This window comes from Bombus vancouverensis, chromosome 16 (genome assembly GCF_051014615.1).
Source record: "Bombus vancouverensis nearcticus chromosome 16, iyBomVanc1_principal, whole genome shotgun sequence".
Taxonomy (NCBI): domain Eukaryota; kingdom Metazoa; phylum Arthropoda; class Insecta; order Hymenoptera; family Apidae; genus Bombus; species Bombus vancouverensis.
The window spans coordinates 5,862,920-5,885,005 of record NC_134926.1 but is presented as its reverse complement, the minus strand read 5'-3'; the positions used below and the strand labels follow the sequence as shown (position 1 = coordinate 5,885,005).

Sequence of the window (22,086 nt, the reverse complement as noted above, 5' to 3'; positions counted from 1 at the left end):
GAGAAAATATTATTTAACATTATTTTCACCGTGTATAATAATCTCTCACTGTCGATTTGCTAAATCCTGATCGTCGGTATCTAGCCAAGTTAAAGTACAGTTGACATTTTTGTTTTTGATCATTTTCAAACTCGATCTTCCCATAAACGTAGCGTCACATGAAAAACTGTCATTATATTTTCTCGACTTATTTTTTCACGAATAGCTTCGTGCCCAACTCTACGACGATTTCTCACTCACCCTGTATAATATATTCGGTGTTCTATTTTCTTCTAAAGCTAATTTCGAGTGCGAATGGTTCGTTCCACAGTGCAAAAGATTGATCATTGGATTCACGCTGAACGTGACTCGTGACACAGTCGGTTTCTACTAACTGATCGATTGCTTTTCAGGAAACCGACTGATGAGGAAGCCGACTGGCCGCCATATTCGAGGGACCGGCCGCAGTACTACATCTTAAACGCGCAGGAGAACGGCCTTGGAAAAGGACCACACACCACGTATTGTGCTTTTTGGAACGACTTTCTACCAAAGCTGAAGGGAGTGCCAGGTCCGTGTCAAAATTCTACCTAACCTATCTATCTAACCTATTCTACCTAACCTAATCTATCTACCTAACCTCATTAGAACGTCCTCTTCTTTTTTCCTGTGACAAGTGACTCGCATGACTCTCTCGTTAATTGCCCGCTTGCAAGTTTCCTCTCTCAAGAATTTTCCTCGTTACAACGAAGAACGAAAGAGGATTTAAAATTTCTTCTTGTATAAACGAGCCTTAATGCATTTTGTACTGGATATTTTTCTATCTTTTTATCGAGAGACTTTGCTCTTTCGAGGCTCTGAGATAACTGCAGTCCCTAAACTCCGTTTAGCAAAAACGCATCGATGAATTCCTCATTCCGTGGTCGGATCCTTCAGACAAAGTCTCCACTTGTTTGGCAATCCCAAGGCGTCACTTGCAATCCGTAAACAACCTCATGCATTCTGTAAACAGTCGTGTAATCGACACCTCATGGCTCGGCGACTTCGAATCGCAGACTATCCACTTTCTAAACATACGCTCGAGCACAGTGCCGAGATCCTTAAGCCCCTTTCACACTTGCCACTAGTCGCGCCACTCATCCCATACAGATCAGTCGCGTGCAATTGAACACTGTTGGGAGTGTGGAAAAGCACAGCTCACTGACGACGTTCTGGTGTATAATATTATTAATTTACAATGCTGTATAATATTCCACAGTAATAATATATAATAACGATACTATAATACTATATAATATTATGATGTACGATACCTTTGATGCAAATAATTAATATTCCAACAATGAGAAATTTTCTACGTTCTTTCTACATGTTGTTATCGTTTGACAGAAATCGAAAATTTAATTATTTTACTTGAGTTGCTCGGCTTAGCCAAAAATTTGTTTCTTCGACGTAATGTAATAGCTTCTCGGTTTTTAATAAATAGATTGCTAACTTTTTATAAGGTATACCACTACAGGTTGATTAAAAAACGTTAAGCTTCCTCTGTCCGCCATTGTACATCTACCGATCTACGATACACCTATCAATGATTTACTTTTCGTAAAATTTCTATCTGCAGCTAAATCTCCAGAAACTCGCATACGCAGATCTCACGAATGTTTTGATCGTTCGTGCCAGCCAATAACGAATATTCTTCCTGTAATTTCATTATTAGTTAACAATTAATTTAATAAACACCAAGCTAATATGATTCGTATTTTGCAAATAGGGCCACATTAACGCGCTTTGTTTCCGAGTCATTCTGCCCGATCTCTCTCATTCATTTTTTCGATTTATTCTTTTGCTGTTCATTCTTTATCTGATCGACGAAACACCTTGGGGTCCCTAAATCAACGATGCCCGACCTGCCCAACGCGTTGGCGACTACTTCGTCCAGAAATTATCAAGATTGCGTCAACGGGATAGGAAAAATAACTCGAGGTCATGATCGATATCAACGAGATTTCCGATGTTTCTACGTTTCCAGCAATTATCCGGTCGCTGTTGTTGCGTGACGATAGAACAACGCGTGTTCTCGTTTCGCATTCCGTCGCATAATTCCCAGTGTTTGTTTGCTCGAGATTGTTCCGGATTAAAGCTGGTATTCGGTCGAATCGAATTCGCTGTCGCCACTCCCCTTTCTGGCTGGCGTCCTCCAACGAAATTGCTTCTACCCCATGCCCTCGTTATTTTAAACGAACGATCCGAAGACTCGATAGTCCGGAACAGTAGTCGCTCGGACCAGCAAGACACCATCGAATTAACCCTCCTGTCTCACGATTTAATCTACGGCCAGGCGATCGTTTCTTCTCGTCTTTTGTTCTACGAGGTTCGAAGAATTAATAATTACTAATTAAATAAATCATAGTGCTATTATACAGGGGCGGCCGAGTAACATGCGTGCAGTACATGATTCCTAACGCGGAGAAATAAGAAAAGATTATTTTTCTATTCATTTTTTTAATTTCTATTAATTTAATTTTTTTTCTATTAATTTACAAGGAAGCTTATAGAGTATACCTGAACATGGTAGTTTCGTTGTACGTCGATCGGCTTCGTAAATTGTACAACAAGTAGCGTCATTCTGTTCAACGGCATACGCACGTCCGATCGGCAGCTCAGGCGCAGATTCTCCATGGCGCTGGCTCTGTTTCGGTTTAGACTCTCCAATACCATTCTTTTCGTTTATCGCGAACGATAAGTTTTTCAAATTGGTATAAAACTGTGGAAGCTCATAAAGCAACGCAACTGAGGCAACTGAGCAAGGTACGTTAATACCAAATAACAAATTACTGCACGAATAATGAGAAAGATTGTCGGTGACAAAAAGCCGATTAGTAGGCTATCGGTCGGTAAGCGTCGGCGACGAAAAACTGATTAATCCGCTATCATTTAGTTAAAGTGTCAAGTTACAGTAACTTGGTAAGTGACTTTATTCTCCGGCGTTATTATTCCAAACGTGAAACGCTATTTTATGAACAACTATAATACATAACAGTAGCACGCTTTATGGGACACTCACACGCACCTGTATAATTCTCAGCCAACCATATACACACAAAATTCGTGACATACCGTTCGACGTGTCCACCGATAGAATCTTTCTTAACCGCCTATAATCTATTTATACAGCGTTCCTCGTCTCTTTCCCAATTGTTATTGCCAATCCATAGAATACCCCTGGCCCCATTTATACCACGAATTACGGTCCACCCTACGGAAATCCCATAGTCCACTCGTAATACCGTGTTTCTATCGATTCTGCAAGATCCTGAAGGCTGGCCGCGACTCTTATTAAAAGAAACGAGGATCGTGGCAATTTGCACAGCTGCCTCCCTCCTAGCGGGCTAATTAAGCGTCCCATTAATTAAGTTAGGCGAGAGGATCGGTGGGTACGTTGAACGCTGTAATATCAACGGTTATCTCGTGGTTTAACGGCGAAAACTTAAACAGGCATTAGGAATACGACAGGCTGCTGCTGCTGCTCCGTCGAATTGCAACGGGGGATTCCTGGAATCGTTGTCGAGGCTGAGTATCGGGGTAACCGATACGTTAGATTCGCGGCGCTGATCGATGGGGGCATTGCCACAGTGGACTCGTTATTTTGTGGTCAGACGGCTGCCGTTTGCCCGCTTCGCCAAGAAGAAACCCCTCTGTATTCCGGTTTTCCGATATTAATCTGGGAATTGCGAGTTCCCTGAGCTTCCTGCGGTCCTGGACAATTTTCGTGGACCCGTGTGACCGATCGGTTTTTTTCTTTCCTATCGCTATATTTTTTTTTTCCTTTCAAAGCATCAGATCCCGATAAGAAGAGCGAACGACGTCGTAAAACAAACATGAAACACATTTCAACCCCCTTGCGCGACGATAGCGCGTGAGATTAGCGATACACTGGTTTATAGAACGATTTCGTGGTGAAAAATACGAGTCACGCTGGTGATTTTAGGACACAGTTAACAAATGGACATGGTGACCCGTATACAGCGTGAGATTCGTAACTCGATAGGTACATCGTTGATCAAAAGTTTGGAATCGTATTTCGAACTGCGTCTACGGTGATGAATACGCCGAGGACCTTTATGGTTATTATGGCGCAATTTATAAAAAGCTAGGTAATATGTGGAAATATATGAGATATGAGTGTAGATAATAATAGTAATAAATATTAAGAGTAAATAGCAATAATAATTTGCAGAAATATTCGTAGTCTACCGACGAACAAACGTATCATCAGTTAGGTGAGCTGGGATACTGGCTCTCCTTAGAAGAGCCTCTCTCCGTGTAAATTTGTTAAAGGATTCTTTATTTAATTTCTACTGGACATATTGGGTTGGTAACTAAGTGATTTTACCATTAGATGATAATGACAAAATCCGCAATCACTTAGTTGCTAACCCAATAGTTCTTCCGAGTAAAATATGAGCAATTTGGCTTCTTCTAAAATATAATCCTCGAGGGATGAGAACAGTTATGACATGGATTTCAAGTTAACTGGCTTGGCCAGTCTCAACACGATGAATTTCGGCGAAAGTGCGACTATCGATTGATCGTTATTAAATTAAAACGAAATGTTGCACCTATTGAAATTAATGGGACTATGCGTTAAATGGTGTCCGAGAGTTAGAGTCATGAGATGATCTTCTATGCTATGTTTAGCTAATCAATGGCCCTATTGTGTATTGAAGCCTATGTTGCCCTGTTCAATGATTCACAATCCATCGACGACATCGTTCAATCGTCAGGATACAGTCGAACGAGGATGCAGTCGATCGACTGTTAAGACCCACTGTTCCTCGTAACGTAGCCCAGTCCGTGCGGACCTTTAAAGGATCCGGAAACTCGGTTCTATACACTGAATTCAGAAGGGACTTGGCGCGAGCTAGAATCGCGTGAGTGGCTCGTGATCGATCTTCTTCGCTTAATGGCAACCTCACGGATCACGTACCAGCCTGAACCAAGGGCTTGCAGCATTTTTCGCGACGCCTAACTTGAAAAACACCCGCCTATATACCAACATCACACTGCCTTACTTTCCGCCAATCCTCGAGTTCTTTATCCTTGCGCAGTCTTTTGTAAGTAAAAATGATTTTCCCCATAGCAACCACCACGGTTATTTATCGAATAGATCGTTTACTATCTACGAAGAAAGAATATGAGGAGCTTCCTCTCTTCGAAAAGAGAGACGATCATCGGTTTCTTCGATTCTTCAATCTCGATAATTTGCAAAATCGGTTGTTACGTTGTGCAGAATTTTGCATCAAATTTATATAGGTTGCATCTAGAGAGAAAATTTACGAGCGCGTGATTCTCATTGGTAGATGGCGGATTCTTAATTTCCATGAGAATTATTTATTTTAAATAAATTATAATTTATTAAAAATGTATTATAAATTGTATTATTAAAATTATATTATTCGTTATATCGCGTATTACATCTAAATATCGCAGCATCGATGCTAGTCGTCAAGGGTTCGTTGCAATCTGCCAAAAGCCGGAATATATATTTCCCAGCAGGCAGGTAAATCGCCTTTGTACAGAGGACCGTGTTCGACACGGGGCTCCTTTAACGAATAGGATCAAGAGCGAAGCTGTTCGAAATCACGTTACTCACCGAGCATTCCTCCAACGTTATACTCTCGCTTTCTGTTTCAGATGTAACTCCGAAAGCCTGTAACAGCGCGATAGCTTCGAGCGTGTCGGCAGGTGCGGAGGATCTAGGCAACTCCCTGGCGATCACGGCGCTGTCGTCGATCCTGGTACTGTCGAGAGTCATTTAAAGACAATGCAAGGGGGACCGTTTATCGATCGACAGCCTTCTGAAAGCCAGCAATCCGGGGTTCAAACAGTTGCACAGGTATTAGGGCTTCGTTCACGGTCCAGGATCTCGTTAGTGGTTAACACCCTGCTAATCGTTTGGGTAGATCAATGGGTCCCGGCTTACCCATTGCCGTCGAACGACCACTTTTCTCCCTCCCATAGACAAAACACGAAAAAAAATATATATATATATATCTATACATCGAGGAAGAGAGAGAGGAAGAAGAAGATAACAAGATTCCAATCAGAGATTTGCGAGAGTTTCGAGGGAACAGAGATTTCTGCCTAAACTTTGCATAAGCAAGATCCGGCTATTCGCGAAGCAGATTCGTTAAGGCTTCGTGGAAAAAACCTGAATCGCGGCGACTTAATGGCCAGAGCTGGAAGATTGATGAACCGAGGAAACGAGGACAGCCTAACGAGTTACGTCGCTCGAGTGTCTCCGACCGGGGACTGGGGCTGGATGTGCAAAAGGTTGAACTATCGATTCCTCTTGCGAAGACCGCGGCAAGTCCCGTGGAGGTCGGGTCAAAAAGACCCGAAGGATGGCTGCAGGCGTGAAAACTCTCGATGGACCAGTGGTTTAGAATTGGGCTAACTGTCGATCGCCCCGAAAATACCGGTGACCGCGGGGATTTGAATAAAAATGGCGGGCCATTCGCCCGGACATGGAATTTGCATAAATAATAGCGGAACGCGGGCCGGATCGATACCGTGACAGGGTAGGACGTGTTGCAGGGCTGGCGTAAACACCAGCCGCTATTAACCACCTGTTCGTGCAATCGATGGCTCGTGACACAAAAGTTTCATTAGTAAAACGCAACAAGTGCTCCGGTTTTACATAAGAACGGCCGCGCGGGGATCCTGGATCGCTTGGACCCGCTCCAAAATCTTGGCGACAATTTCTACTCGTCGAAGAACGCAAGCTCGGATGACCGGTCGTCTTGGCCCTGGGTTGTTATTGCCTTTTAAACCGTTCAAAAGAGCCGCGGAACGATTTACCAGGAGTTTCCAAGTGAAATTGCCTTCGGAAAGTTTGCCCGGTGAGAGAGGCGAGGCGAATTCAGACCTTTGAAGCATTTCTGCGAACAGACGGCAAACGGGTTACGAAGTTGCCAGAACGAAGGGAATTCCTTGGTCAAAACACCAAGATTGAGAACACTCCGGCGTTTCTTCAAAGACAGATCAACCAACGACCAAGTCCTCGTAAGATGGAAAAGAGCGGAGGAAGTGGATCTGTGACCGCGGCGGTTTCAACTAGACCAATTAGACCACCCCAATCGACTGCAGTGGAAAGAGTTCCTCCGTGGCAAAGCAGAATCGAGAAACAGCTCCGTTTGAAAACGTACCACTGATGCCAACGCGATACTCGAGAAAGTAAATGGAAACCAATCCGGGGAAAGGTGAAATTCTTAATGAGACACTCGATCCGAGCGAGTGATCAAACGGAGCATGAATCAAGCGTAAGGAGGTTTCTAAATCGGGATTCTCGAAACCGGTCGACCGTTGAAAACCGGCTTTAAGGATTCAACGAAGAGGGTTCTTGAAAATTCAACGGGTTAAGTGCAGACTGATGTCCTCGTGGTGGCTCGAGAACACCTTCAAATCGGGGAGTGCCATTTGCTCGTCGAAACGAAAGACAAGCAAGTGGTGGGTAGAAGAAGGGGAAGGGAAAGAGGAGAAGAAGAGGGAAAGATCGTGTCAGTTTCCCGAGGAATTTACGCTTCGCTTGTCCGCTCCGCAAAATTGGACAAACCAGGCTCTCTCTGGCAACCTTTCCAACCTCGGCATCGTTATAAATAAATTCCCTGTCTCGCCGGCGCGTACCATCGCTCGCCGGAAGTCGCCGTTCTTTCACACCGAATTCGCACCGCTTCGAATGTCACGTGATCCGCTCGACCGGAACGATCCACCGTTTCTTCGAAGAAGTGTGGCAAAATGGGATTTTTGAAAATTGCACTCGGAGCCTGCTTTCTCTTGACGAAAATAATCGATTTTGGATAAGTAATCGGAGGAGATTAATCGATGTGGTCTCTGGAATGTTATTATAACCATTGGTTCTTCGGAGAGAGGCAAACGTTAACGCCATCTGTCGCTGGTTGAATATTCCATGCGAAATCTGTTTGCTCTTAAGGAGTAGAATTGATTTTCGATAAATTAGAGGCAGAAATTAATCGATGGTGATTCATAGAAAATTATTGAATCGTTGGTTCTCTGCAGAACATTAACGCCATCTGTCTGTGCTCGAAGTCTGCTTTTGAAGAATACAATTGATTGTGGACAAGTTGAAAGAAGAGATTAGTCCATGTGATTTGTGGAATGTTATTAAATTGTTGGTTCTTTGGAGAAAGGCAAACATTAACGCCATCTGTCGTTCGAAACTCTAAACAGTAACGTGTCCACTCTATACACGCTGTAATCTACGTCGCGTTGTTGGAAGCTCCCTCGATTCCACCTCAGCACTTTGACCACAATTGTGAAAGGATTGTAAAATGGAAAAACTAGTCGCCGGGACGTTCCCGGAAGAAGAGAAGTGAACGATTTCAACGACGAGCGTCTTTCGATCGACAATAAATCTTTGCTGAACAAAGAAGATTAACTCCACGGCCTAAGGGAGGATCTTTCACGCGAATAATCGTTTCTCATCGATCTATGCACCACCTTTTTCTAGCGATGTCGAAATTATTGTCACCCCAAGATCGTCGAGGACGTCTGACAACGCGACCTCGGTCTTTTAGCAAGGAGTACCTGCATTTCGAAAATAAGACAAAATTCCTTGGAAATCTCTGCTCGAAGCTCGGCGCCTCAAGTTTCAAAACTATCCTACACCCTCTCGAAATTATTCTTCATCTTGCGAAATACCGTTGGATTCCCATAAAAGTGCTGGCAGTTTTACAGGTTCCAAGGACCCATAGAAGGGATGAAACTTTCGAAAGCAAGGACCATGGGCAAGAACAAAAACGAACACGAAACATAAGACACCTTTGATCTGGACTTTCAAGATGGGCACAGCTAACATGACAATACCAGTCGATGAAGTAACCGTAGATAAATTAAATTGCTACAAAATATTCAAAAGAACAAAAAAAAAAGAAAATATATAGAGGGAAGTACTAAGTGATGCACGAGTATTAGCAGTGAGGAAATAATCTGTCGTATCTATGTAGAGAGGGAGGAAAAGGAAAAGTGAGATCTTATGATCCATTGGAAGAGAGGCAGTCCAGGTCAAACTCGAGCGACTCTCGAGAGCCGGAGCGAATGTCAAGGGTGCACCGCTAAAATGGCAGCATTCATTAAAGAAACAGGGGAGGGGGAAAAAAGCTTGGGAAATTTTAAACAAGAACAAGTAAACTAAAAAAAGTGGGAAAATAACGAGAAGTTTCTTTATTTCAGTCAATTCTCAACTATCGTACACTTTCTCTACCTTCGAACACAAACTTTGTATCGATCCTCCCCACGTGCAACCGGAAGGAACGCAACGAAGAAAGAACGCTCCCTCGAATCGAAACGCGAGCACATGGACAAATAATTTCGTTTCGTTTGCCCGGATCTTTCACATCCGGTTTCCTGGAATTCAAAAAAAAAAAAAAGAAAAAAGCAGAAATGAAACCAAAAAGGGCTTGTGCACCCCTGAAGCATGAAAGGGCAAGGAGTAACTCAGAAAAGATGAGGGGGGAGAGGGGGGAAAAGCGATTTTTCAACTTCTTCGCACGGCTGCCAGATATTACTGAGAAAACGAAACCAAAAAGATAAGAAACAGAGACACACACGAAAAGACACACGTATACAGAAAAACTAAAAAAGAAAAAAAATGGCACCTCGTGAATTAATCTCGTACACACGTTAAACAAGACAAGATAGAAACTTAAGAGATACATTAAGCAATGTAAATATACATATACATATAACGTATATATACATACATATCGATCTATACATATATATGTGGGTGTATAGGATCAATATATGTATATACATATAAATATACATGCAAGCTCTGTATATCTAATTACGTGTGCCGTCGAGCAAAGTAGATGTAAGGCAATTTTAAGGCACCCGTGTAATTTTTGCTCCGTGACGTAGGTGTCCACACAGCGACATTCTAGACACAGTGATCGATTAAAATAGATATACATATACATATATATACAACGTTTTAAGAGGCCATCCGATAATTTCCGAGTCGCAATACAACAGCCGCGAGAGCGCGCCGCGATCGTTCGCGCGGGACGAGCCCAGACGTGTCTTGGTAATATTTTTTCTATGATTGAATTCCATCGTAGCGCAATCCCTGAGATAAAATAGTAATCGAACCATAAATTGTAATAACGAGAGGGAGGGATTCATAATCGACAGAGAAATGCAGACCTAGTCGTGATTGAAACTCATTACAGCACTATCCATGAAATAAAATGAAGAGCGCTTGTAGAAAATACCGTAAATACCAAGAAACAAGTTTTTTAGTAGAAAAAGCACACTTATGCATCAGTATAGCCCAAATTGATGAAGAAAAAATCCAGTATGTATGATCTATTAATTGCAAAGAAAAATCAATGTTCTATTCATTTATATTAAATAGATGGTATTGACAAAAGTCAAAAATCCATCAACTAATGTGTATTGATTCTTTAATTTTTGTATAGTGGCGACATTGTAACCCCATCTTCCAGCATTATTAATTACTATTTAGAAAGGAAACTACGCTTCAATTCTATACTAAAATATTCTCTATTAATATATAGAACATTTTCCAAGAAAGAGAAGCAAATTTTTCAATTCTGTCACTTGCTGTGTTTTCTAGAAATACTCTTCAAATATTTTTCGAATCAAAAATTGTTGAGTTGGAGTTGGAAATTCCAAGCGTGAAACTTTAAAGGTAATAAAATAAGCTTCGGGAAAATATACTCCCGTTTTAAAAGATAACTGTTTAACACTGCAGGGTCTGGAAGCTTCCGCTGTCGACGTGAAATCCTCTCGAAAAAAAAAAAAAAGAAAAAAGGGAAAAAAGGTTCTCGAACGAGCTTAACAATTGGAGTGTTAGAGGACTCGTGCTCGTCTCGCGGCAAACGGCACGCTGAAACATGAATCTTCCATTTGGTACATATCACCTATATAAATATATCATATATAGCGAGAGTTGATTCTATCGTTAGAAATCTTTTCGTAGTTAGAGCATCGAGCGTTTAATCACCGTGTGACAGCGCGTGCACACACTAAAAAAAAAGACAAAAGAAGAAAAAAAAAACAGAGAACAAAGCACGAGCAGAGAGAAGAAGAGAAGGTGTGTGTGTGTGTGTATGTGTGTGTTTGTGTGTATGAAAATGCGAATGACAGAAGGAGAGAAAGGATCTGGTATTTTGATTAAAAACGAGAGAGAAAGAAACAAAGAAGTAGTACGACCATATTTTCTACCAAATGATATTGTTGGCTCTTAGACTATCGTCTCAGGCTTTTCTCGATAGTGGGCCTCGATCAGTCACTATTAAAGCTACTGTGTCACTCGTCGATTAAATTGCAACTTCGCCTAACGAATTTTTATTTCGTCGAGGAAATAAAAGTCTTCGCTCGACCCTTGCGACAAGCATCGTATATCGTAAAGGAATTCCGAGCCCCATCCACACGAGGTAGGGTAATCGTTCGTTAAAACGATACCAAAGGATCAGAAAGACAACAGGGTACACCTATACGAAACAAAGCTCAAGCCTAAAACAGGCCTAAGAAACAATTTTTCCCGCGAGACCTTAACCGAACGCCTAACTTAGATCTAACCGATGCCTAAGCTGAAACCTAACCTAAGCCTAATTCTACGATTCTAGCTTGTAACTTTAACCGGTGCCTGTTTTAGATCTAACTGGTTTGGGACCTAATCCAGACCCGTGAATACCTAACCTCTGCCACTATGCTCCTTTATTCGAGGAACTCTTTGTCGCGAGTGATTCGTAGCCTTTTTGGTGACACCAATTCGACGCGCACCATCGTTCCCAAGTATCCAGACAGTCGGATCGATTTTTCATTGATCGATGGCTGGGATTTTCTGCTTAGGAAATCGAAGAAGAATACATTTTTCTTACTCGAACGTTAAACGTGGTCAACGATTTTATCAAGCCGTGACATAGGAATGATAAAAGATATCTTCTCGTACTTTATTTGACAAATTCGTCCCTGGAGAGATACTGTGCGTTGCTGGAAACAAGTCTAACGTAAGAAATGCGGATAAGGAGTTGTTCTTTCATATAAAAACAAAACAATACAGCAACGCATAACGATAAAAGATAAGGGTGAACCTAACCCTAACTTAACCCTAACCTAACTTAATCCTAGCACTAACCCTAACCTTAACCTCTCTTGCGCCGCGTCGCTAGTCTTCTTTTCAGCAAAACACTGTACATGTATGAAATTAAGTAAGAATTTGCGGAAGGCAATCGAGCGTCCGGATATTTCGCAGCGATGGCGTGTCTTCGTTAGAAATTTAGGCGAGTAAGCGGAAGGACCGTATACGCATCTGCGGCGTCCATGCGCACTCCTCTCATTAACGGCTAAGCACGTCCTCACATATCATTAGCTGATTACCCATGCGTCTTGTCGTGAAAACTTAATGTTAGGATTAGTGCCTCGACGTAAAACACGCTCGACCCATTTCACACACCCTGCCCACAAGAGGAGACCTCGCGTTCTCATTACTCGCGTCAAATTAACTAATCGACGTGTCCTCGCGGCTATTAGCCAATTAAGACGATTAACGATACGATCAACGATTAACATTTCAATCAAATTGAGTGTTGGATCGATGCTGCTATTTTTCGAACGTACGAAGGAATTTCGAATTTCTCGTCTAAAAAGGCTCAAAGTCTCTTTCTTCATTGGTATATTGGAGAGAAAAATTCGATGATAAAAATTGGAAGTTAGAAGTTCAATCTTGATCTCTTCTCGGTGAAGAGCGAAACTTGCAATTGGAGGGTTCAATGGAAGCAGAGTCGAGCCGCGCGTGTCCATGTTACCTTCGAGATCAAGCGAAGCAGGAAACGTTAGATAAAATGATAATCAAGCGTAGAACGCCGTTCGCGTGGACGTCTGGGAACTGAAATGGGTCAATATTTGTCATTAGATAGTTTGTTCCTGCGTGTGCAGCTCATAGTGTATAATTGATCGCGATCGATGCGTTCAGGATGTCACTAGCGGGCGCGGTGATGCCCCTGAAAGCACGCTGTTCCAGGAATCCTTGCTAGCGTGGAACGGTGTATACGGAAACAAGCCTTTCTCCAATCAAATATCCGATATCCTTTCAGAGAAACAGTTCTTTTTCTTTTTCTCACTTCAGCCTTGTAGTATTTTACACGCGTTCTTACTCCTACTTGTTCACAACTGTTTCGTTGTAACGTGATATGATTATAGTGAAAATTACTTGTCGATACGGAAGACGAGATGTTTGACACTTTCGCTGTTACCGACGCATACACTGCATCAAATCAGAGGTTAATAACGGTTACCATTTGAGGCTGTTAGAATCTAAAGTATTCAACTCGGCGTAAAAAAATAAAATAAAATAAAATTTGCCAATATGGTGAAGCGCATGAATATGCAGCGAATTTTTCAAATTTATTTCTCGAGAACGGAGCTTCGGACGAAAAATTTTCCTACTATATTTTTAACTCGATGTTTTTCAAATCCTGTTATTATCTTCGCTGAAAAATATGTGTAGAGGATGAAAGTGGCGAAAGTGTAAAACAAGGCTCCGTAACACAGCGATTCGCGAAGAGACGAAGCTTCTGAACTGGCCTAATCGTTTCGAAGAAACGCGAGCTATTTACTGGACAGAGCTATTCCGTGTTTCGTATTTCTGACTGTTCGTCGAATAACGAGAAACAAGCGCAAGAACGAACACGAAGAGGAGAGGAAAAAGAGTAAAAAAGCGCCAACAAACCGCGAATGAAAAGGGGACTTTTTTCTTCCTCTTTTCAATTAAAGAAAATAGATCCAACAGGTTAACGAAGAACGTGTCTACAGAGTCGAGGACCAAGCAATAAAATAATGTGAAAATTGCACAGACGCGATATTATTGGAAAATATGATATTCATAGTTCAAACTTACCTATACAGGGTGCAACAGGAATATTTGAGCTGGTTCTGGGGAAGGTTCCAATAATCAAAATTAATTGGCGGAGAACCTTTTGACATAAAAGAATCCTTTGGGGACTTTCTTTTTCCAGAAAAAAATTGGTGAGCTTCGAAAGTACAAAAGAATTTTACAATAACACATACTGCACAACCGAGGACGTAAGAAAATTCCGATAATTTAACAGACACGATTCTGTGTGCGATTCCTTCGCGTCTGTTCAGATTAATATCCAGAGAAGAAACTAGTGATAGAAACATCGTTAAACGAATTCTTCGATACGCTCCTTTTATAATTACGATGTCGAGAAACATAACTCGATATTGAATAATCACAATGATAAAAAACAGATTCGGGTAGCTACGGGAAATTGATCGAAAAAAAAGAAGAAAAGAAAGAAGGAAACATCGCGTTGGTTTACCATGTTTGCCCCTTAATGGATTATCGAGAATCGAAAAAAGGTAGAAGAATGAAGGAATCGAACGCGGTTATTTCGCTAATTAAATGACTCGATGGTGCGTGAACGTGAACGCTGTATTTCATTTCTGGGAGGTTGCCGGTGGTTTCGTTCAACGTCGATGCGTTTCGACCGTGTGTATCGATATTACGCGCGACCATCGTGCCGACGGACGCGTGAAAACCAATCCCGTGGAATTCATTCGGCGTTTTCTCTCGGCCGAGTAATTAAGAATTTATCAATTTTCATTCGGAATATTCGGCGATGTTTCATTTTTCATTCGCCTGTCAGCGGAGAATGGGAGAACCGCGAAAATACAGAGCGACTATTTGCACGGCTGGGCCTAATATTTGGTGCGGTTGAAACGACAATTAATCGGCACTTCAGTCGCATGCAATTCTTTCAAAACATTGTTCTATTTCATAAAAATAAATTTCAAGATTCTCTATATCCTATATTCGTATCGTGATAGTTTAACGATAATGGATTAGTTGATTGCATTGAAAGTTCGTGTCCTAACCTCTTAATGTACGAAAGTCATTGGTTTTAGACTCCGTTTCTCGTACAGTTTCAGAAATCGTTTACGTCCACATTAAAGAGATGAAATATATCTAAGTTGGAACTTAATCTACGAATGAGAACTAACTTTCAGTCACGATAAATCGCGCAAAACACTTCATTTACGTGAACGCAGCTTTCTACCGATTAAGAGTCTAACCTTCGCCCGACTAAACCTAACCTAACCTAACTAATCAATGCTAATTCGTTCTAAATACAAATTCATTTCGCCCGAGTCTTTCTACCGCCGATCTTTTCTCAGCTTATTGCCTGGTCCAAATGAAATTCGAAGCAGAATCAAAATTATCAATTATTCGAACGCAGGTCCAACTTACGAGAAGCAAACTATTATTTAACTCCCAGACTAGGTCGAACTTAACCTAACCTGACTCCTGTATCAACTCTTAATCTGACTGCATCTAACTGGCGCTTAACAGCTATCGATCAGGAAAGTAGCGGAGAGCAAAGGAAAGGCGCGGTGTTCTGAAACGGAAGAGAAGAAAAGGAAAAAAATGTGGGAGAAACAGGTGGTGGTGACGGTGATGCGGGGATGGAGCCAAAGGTGCAGCTGTAAAGCGACTAAAACGTACGACATAGTACTTCTCTACTGCCTGTACTACCAGAATACGAGAGAAAAAGAAGTAAACGATAACGGGGAAAGCAACGAGCCGTTCGCATGAAAAAAGACAACGACAAAGCGAAAACGAGGAAGATGAGAGTGGTACTTAACCGAGAGAGAGGCCGAGGCTAGCGTAGGGCTGTACCACTGGGAAAGTAGTAGCGGCACAGCGAATCCGCTTAAACTGGGAGGAAAAAGCGAAAGAGAGACGAGGTTCTCCATAAAACCGGTGAGAGCCAGGGAAGGATGCGTAAAACGCTGACTGCGAATGCGAAAAGAGGAAAAAATAGCATGAAAATAGAAAAAGCAACGGAACCAGATGTCCCTGCGTCTATTTCCATCGATCGTTTCCGGAGATCGGACTGAAGTTTCCCTTTCTCGGAGATTTTCTTAGGTCTCCTGCGGTCGCGGATTGTTAAGACGAAAAGTCAGTTGAACTATGCAAAGATCGATGATCAGACCGCGGATGTTTCTACAGTTTAAATTCCTACGAGGGTAACTTCGTTTTTTTATAAATAAGTGGAATCTATGCAAAGATTTGTTCAACCATTTAACGTTGCAATATAAAAATTATCATAATTTAAAAAACGCGTTATTTCGTTAATTCTTATTTTTCAATGACACGTTTTTACCTCTGGCTTGTAACGTTTCGTTTCTATAGTGTTACGTTTTTATGACGATTCGAAGGTATCATTAAACGATACTAAATGAAGGGGGAATTTATTGTAATCGAAAATAATTAACTAGTACGTAATTTGTACTGTATTTTACGTACAGTAGCCACTGTATATTTTCTATGCATTTTTGCATCTCCCAGTTCTTCGTGAATTCACAGAAATCCGCAGTCTGGCAATGTTTCTAAAAATTCAATGTTAAAAAAAATTTGGAAACACTGACGTAGTTGATCGGAAACGCCTGTACAAAATATTGTACGATCGACGCCCGATAATCTCATTATTAAAAAGAAGAATGTAATATTCCGGATCGACATGAAAATTTAAATTACGTCGGATTCTAACGTTGGTCGAGCGTTTCATTGTTGATAAATTGACAAAAAAAAAAAATTTCGTTTAAAATTACCAAGAATCCCCGCATCCTTACTGACGATAGATAAAATGAATGAGATTAAAGAAGAAAGTCGATAGCAGCTAAAGAGACTGATGCAGCGTACAAAGGAGAAATTTGGACCGCGAGCGAAAGGGAAAGTTGCGATCGAAGGTGGTAGAAGTGTTTCGTCGGGATGTTTCGCGGACACAAGTTAAAAATAGAGGCTGACGTATCGGCGTCCGTGGCAAGTCGAGAGCCGCCTAAATTATTCCGCCCGCAGAAGAGGAAATTTCACGCTCTTTTGCTTCCTTCTTTTTTCATCCCCGTCAGCGCGCACCTAAGTGAAAAAGAAGGAGAGAAGGGAAAAAAAGAAACGCGGAGAAGGGCGCAGCAAGCCGCGAGGCTCGGTATACTTTGAGGCGAAGATGGAAACGGTGAAAAGAACAGATGAATACGAGTGCATACAGGCACACACCTGGCTTACCCCCGAGCACGCTTCAAAGCCACCCCTTTGATCGTTTCCGCGGGGCAAACTCGACCTAAGTGGGCCAACAGCCGGATTCCGATCCAACAAACAACGATCCCTGCTTTATTTTTCCATGGAATATCTGCCACTCTTATGAAAAATACGACAAATTGTTCAATAATAGACGTGCAGAATGTGACACGTCTCGTTCGATTTGACGTGTACCGCCGCGTAAAGCGAAAAGGGAGCATCTGCGACTTTCGTTTAAGCGAAGTTATTGCTGCCAGATAGAACGGAAATAATCTATTTATATGCATATGAAACAAGGAAAGCGAAGAAACACGTATTAATGTTTTATATTTTGGACGTATGTGAAATCGACGATTGCTTGTTAAATGATAAAAGTGATTTTCCTGGAAACCAGCCTTCGACTAGATACGCCTGTTTGAATTAACACGGCAGTATAATAGTTTAATCGTAACTGTATCCAGCATGGTGAGTCGTTCGCGTAGATTCATTTATCGATCATGCTGAAGGAAATTAGATTCTCTTGCATCCGATAGCTTCGGACACGTGCAACGCGAATAATGCAGGGGACGGTAAGGAAATAATGCAAGGGATGGGAAGAAGCGTTAATCTCTTCGCTGAATCAAAGGAAGACAAGACCAGCGCGCCAACACGTTTTAGAGACTTTCATGCCAATCGTTGTGTGCTCAATAATTCTGACGCCTTTAATAGTCCCTTTAAACAAAGAACCATCGTCTTTTTATCAGAGAATTTAAGGAAAGGTTTTCTTCAGATATATCTTCGTAGAGTTCTTCGGATTCTCTTCGAATTTTTTTTTATCCTCCTTTGCCTGTTTTTTCGAATGTCTTCTATGGTTCCCATGTTCCACTGCATTTCGAGGTGTAAGCAAACGAGGAAATAAAATAAAATAATATAAAATAAAATAACAAAATAAAATAAAATGTGCTCAACGAAGATAACCTCTCTTCTCCATATATATGCTTTAGTCGCGTGTCAGGATAGAAAGAGGAGAACAGCATAGTTTTCCAGAGAGATGAGGGAAAAAGGAAGGAAACTTCACTTTGTTTTAGTACGCTAATTAACGACTATCATAGTGGACAGAATCGTGCATGTCTGTATATAATATATATAATGATATAACACCATATGCAGACATATTCTATATATATAACTGATTTTTATATATTATATATATTATATAAAACGATATATGTTATATATAATATGAATATATATTATATATATATATATATATATATATATATATATGTATGTATGTACGTAACAATGCACTTGCACGGAGTGCTCGCGCTTTCGCTTTTCGTCGACGAGAATTCGAGGTAAAGAAAAAGAGGAGCACAGGCTGAAACAGCGAAAGTCAGAAAATTAAGGAACAAGAAAAAAAGACAAAAAATCGCCCAAAAAAAGAAAAGGTGTAGAAGAGGGAGGGATGTTAACGGAGCAAAAAAAAAAAAAAGAAAAGAAGACGAAAGAGGGAAGAAGAGTATATAAAGAGCAAGGGTGAGAATGAAACCGTGTGTATGCGTGCGTGAAAGAATGTACTACGAGAATAAAACATGCGAGAGAGAAAGGGAGAACAAATTCTGTGAAATTGTGCGTCGCGTTAAACGTTGTTAGGTTACGAAGAACAAAAATAAATAAAAGATAAAGATATTATAAATGTTACACACCGTTGTACGTAATGATTAAATCGAAACCAAACCAAAAAGAAAAAGAAAAAAAAAAAGAAAAAAAAATGAAAGAGGAAGAGAGCAGAGAAATGATGCTATGTATAAGAGAAATTAATGTAGTTACAATGAAATAAACGATACGACGATTACTACAAGTTCGAGGACTTCCTCCACCTTTCACTTCCGGTCCTCCACTTCCTCCCTAACGAATAGCCAAATAATTACACAAGCTTCAACGACAACGACGTGTACAGGCGGGCACTAGGTGATTCCTTGTGAAAAAATAAGAAGAAAATATAATACAAAATCTTTTCATATGGCGCTTCGTCCTCAGGAAAATCGAGTTTGGAAATTTGTCAAGTGTACGAGGTGCTATTGGTCGCTGGAAAAGTTCGTTCCGATTTACATTTCGATTCGATATGCATCTATTGAATTATATATATAGGTGTCATTTTGTTCCACAACCTTTCTCCATCTTTCGCGCCACTCGAACGTTCCATCCTTCCAGAACCTCTCAGATTTTTCGTCGAAAAGCTTTTCAATATGATTCCTTATGTCGATCAAATTCCTTAAAAATCGGAACGAACTTTAAAGGTGTTCCAAGTATAAAAAGTGTTTAATAGAAATCGGTCTGAGTTTATAAAAGCTTGTAAAATGTTTGTTTGTTATAAAAGTTTATAAAATGTCGAAATGTCGTGCCTTGAGTTCCAATTTCATTTTGAGAAATAGAAACAAGGGACTGAATCTACAAGGTATTTGTTCGTAGGTTTGGCAGATTTAGCCCCTTACGACCTGTTCTTATTTCGAAAATTGAAATTGAATTGAATTTGAAATAAAATTGAAATTTAAGCTCCGCGCTTTAATTTGTCTGGTAAGCGCTGCTCTCTGAAGAACAGACTGTTAACGTAGATGGGCAAAATGATTTTCGAAAATTATTTGACACATGTGAGAGTCAATCTGATCGCTATACCAACGCAGAAAAGGATTATTTTGAAGGAGACGGTAATCAAGTTTAGATTGGGACTTTGATAATATTTATAAAATATTCGTTGAATAATTAATAAGTATTTATAAAACCAGCCCGGTTTCTTTTTAATAGCATCTCGTACTTTCTCATTTGTATGTCCATTTTAATACGAGAGATCGCGATCGATAATCGATTGCGAAATTGACGAAGTTGGAATGGAATCGCGTCCGTATTCCACTTGAAATTTCAATTGTTATCAGAAACCTGATTAACGAATGCCGATTAACCTGACGCAAACGAAAATTCGAATTAACGAGGCCTTAATTAAACGCCAGCCAAGGAAGACCTGATTATTAAGAGGCTAATTAACAATCCTTGATTAACGCCTGTCCAATTAGAGGGAGGGGGAGGGCCCTAATTAACGAACTTCTGACGAGCTGGAATTAGGACGCTGATTTAAGGAGCCTGCGAGGACAAGGAAGGTTTATTAAAAACATCGTACAAAAACGACGCTAAATTCACGATAGAAAATTTGTAAAGTGTTGGAAATACAGTGGCGTGGAAAAGTTTCCGGCCAGTTAAATTTTCATAAAGAATTTTAAGGGATATTATACATCTGATACAGGCTCGTGAGACATTTTTCCATTTAAAAGTTGTATAACTTTATTTTTCTTCTTAAATCTTCCTCAGTATCTTTTTAAATCTTTCTAAATTTTTGCCCCAGATTTGCAAAGTTTGGTTTCTTGGAAATTTATAATGGAAAAAATCCACAATGGAGCAGCGAGTGAAAATTCTGAAAAAAAAAATAAGGTCCGATTACTCTTTGCGACGTAATAATAAACAGCAACTGATGAACAATTTTTTGAGTTTTCGATGACCCAAAACTTGGTATCTTCTTCATTAATATATTTATCTGGGTGAAAAAGCGTGACATTTTTCGTTGGAACAGCGTTGGAAAGATGGAACATTGATTTCGAAAATAAAATTCGCTTATTTTTATTCGTTGCTCCGTTATAAATATTCCTGTTACAAATTTCCAAAGAAACAGACTTCACGAATCTGAAACAAAAATTTACAGGTATACGATAGAGAAGAGGTTATAAGATTTTAAACCGAGCAAGTGACTTATGGACCACCCTGTATAGCTAGACAATATAACGTTCGTGTATTGTATGTGTATGGTATCATGTGTACGTGTAGTATATGTATTCTTTTACTTATCACACTCTTATACCCAATATTACTTAAAATTATATTAGATGTCGCTCTTCGAATATAAAGCGAAAAATTTATCTGGAAATTTTTGCACGCCACTGTAGCTTGAAGGAAAATAGAAAAAGAAGAGACAGGAAAGTTGGTAACCTATACTCGTCGATTTTTATTCAGATCGTTTCGAGACGTTGGATGACAAGTCGTAGAACTTTTATTTTTCGATAAAAGAGTGCAGCCAATCCTCGCTTCTACCTTGGAAATCGATTTTATATCCGATATGAAGTCGATAGACGTGCCATTCTTCGTTAACGATAGAAAAAGAGAATAATGCATTTTTATGCTTGGAATTTAAAATCGCGCGAGAAAAATTAAGTGAAATCGGTTAATACTGTACAATTTCGATTTTTTCTTAGACTACGGTATATCGAACGTGGCTATTCAAAGGGTACAATATCATTTAAAAAATCGTCGTACGCAACTTTATGTACCCTCAATTCCATACATTATAACTAAACTCAAAGCTAACCTAAAACTAACTATATAACTTCTTCATTTTTATTTGAAAATTCGTTTAGTGTGTGATCAAGTGACAGTGTAGATATTTAAAAAGATAAAATGTCACGGAAGAAGATATTGCAAACAATTCTGAGTGATTCTAACCTTACTGAACCTAAACCTAAACCTAACCTAAAACTCGTGTTATATTTTGTTATATTTTTAAAATCAATTTAGGAATCATTAAAAAAGGTGTTGTAAATATGTTTTACTTTATACTACAACTAAACCTGAACCTAATCTAAGACTCGTGTTCAATTTTGTCGTTTTTTATTAGAAAATTCATTCAATACGGAAGCAAGCATCAGCAGCGGTGATAAATCTTTGTAAAGAATAAAGAGCGTGAACACACTCCAACAAGTTTTTTCTCTTTATCCGACAGCGAGCCAAATGGCCAGTAAGTTCCATTCTTTTCTTTATTCTCTGTTTATTATCTTTCGTTATTCCAATTCAATATTAATAAATCTTACGTTAAACTTATTTTTTAGCCATTTGCTCTTTACTTTCTACCACTTAATCTGCAGAATTGTTTGCAA

The 22,086-nt window shown here is 40.2% G+C and overlaps 1 protein-coding gene across 1 annotated transcript in view; it reads left to right on the top strand.

Moving 5' to 3' along the window:
• Positions 1-13,926, top strand: part of AChE-2 (acetylcholinesterase 2) — a 149,548-nt gene extending 135,622 nt beyond the window's left edge. The window contains exons 5-6 of the mRNA XM_033329620.2: positions 393-550; positions 5,674-13,926. Coding sequence (XP_033185511.2) covers positions 393-550; positions 5,674-5,798 — 283 coding nt within the window. The 3' untranslated portion in view covers positions 5,799-13,926. The remainder of the gene's footprint in view (positions 1-392; positions 551-5,673) is intronic.
• The last annotated feature ends 8,160 nt before the right edge of the window (positions 13,927-22,086 follow it).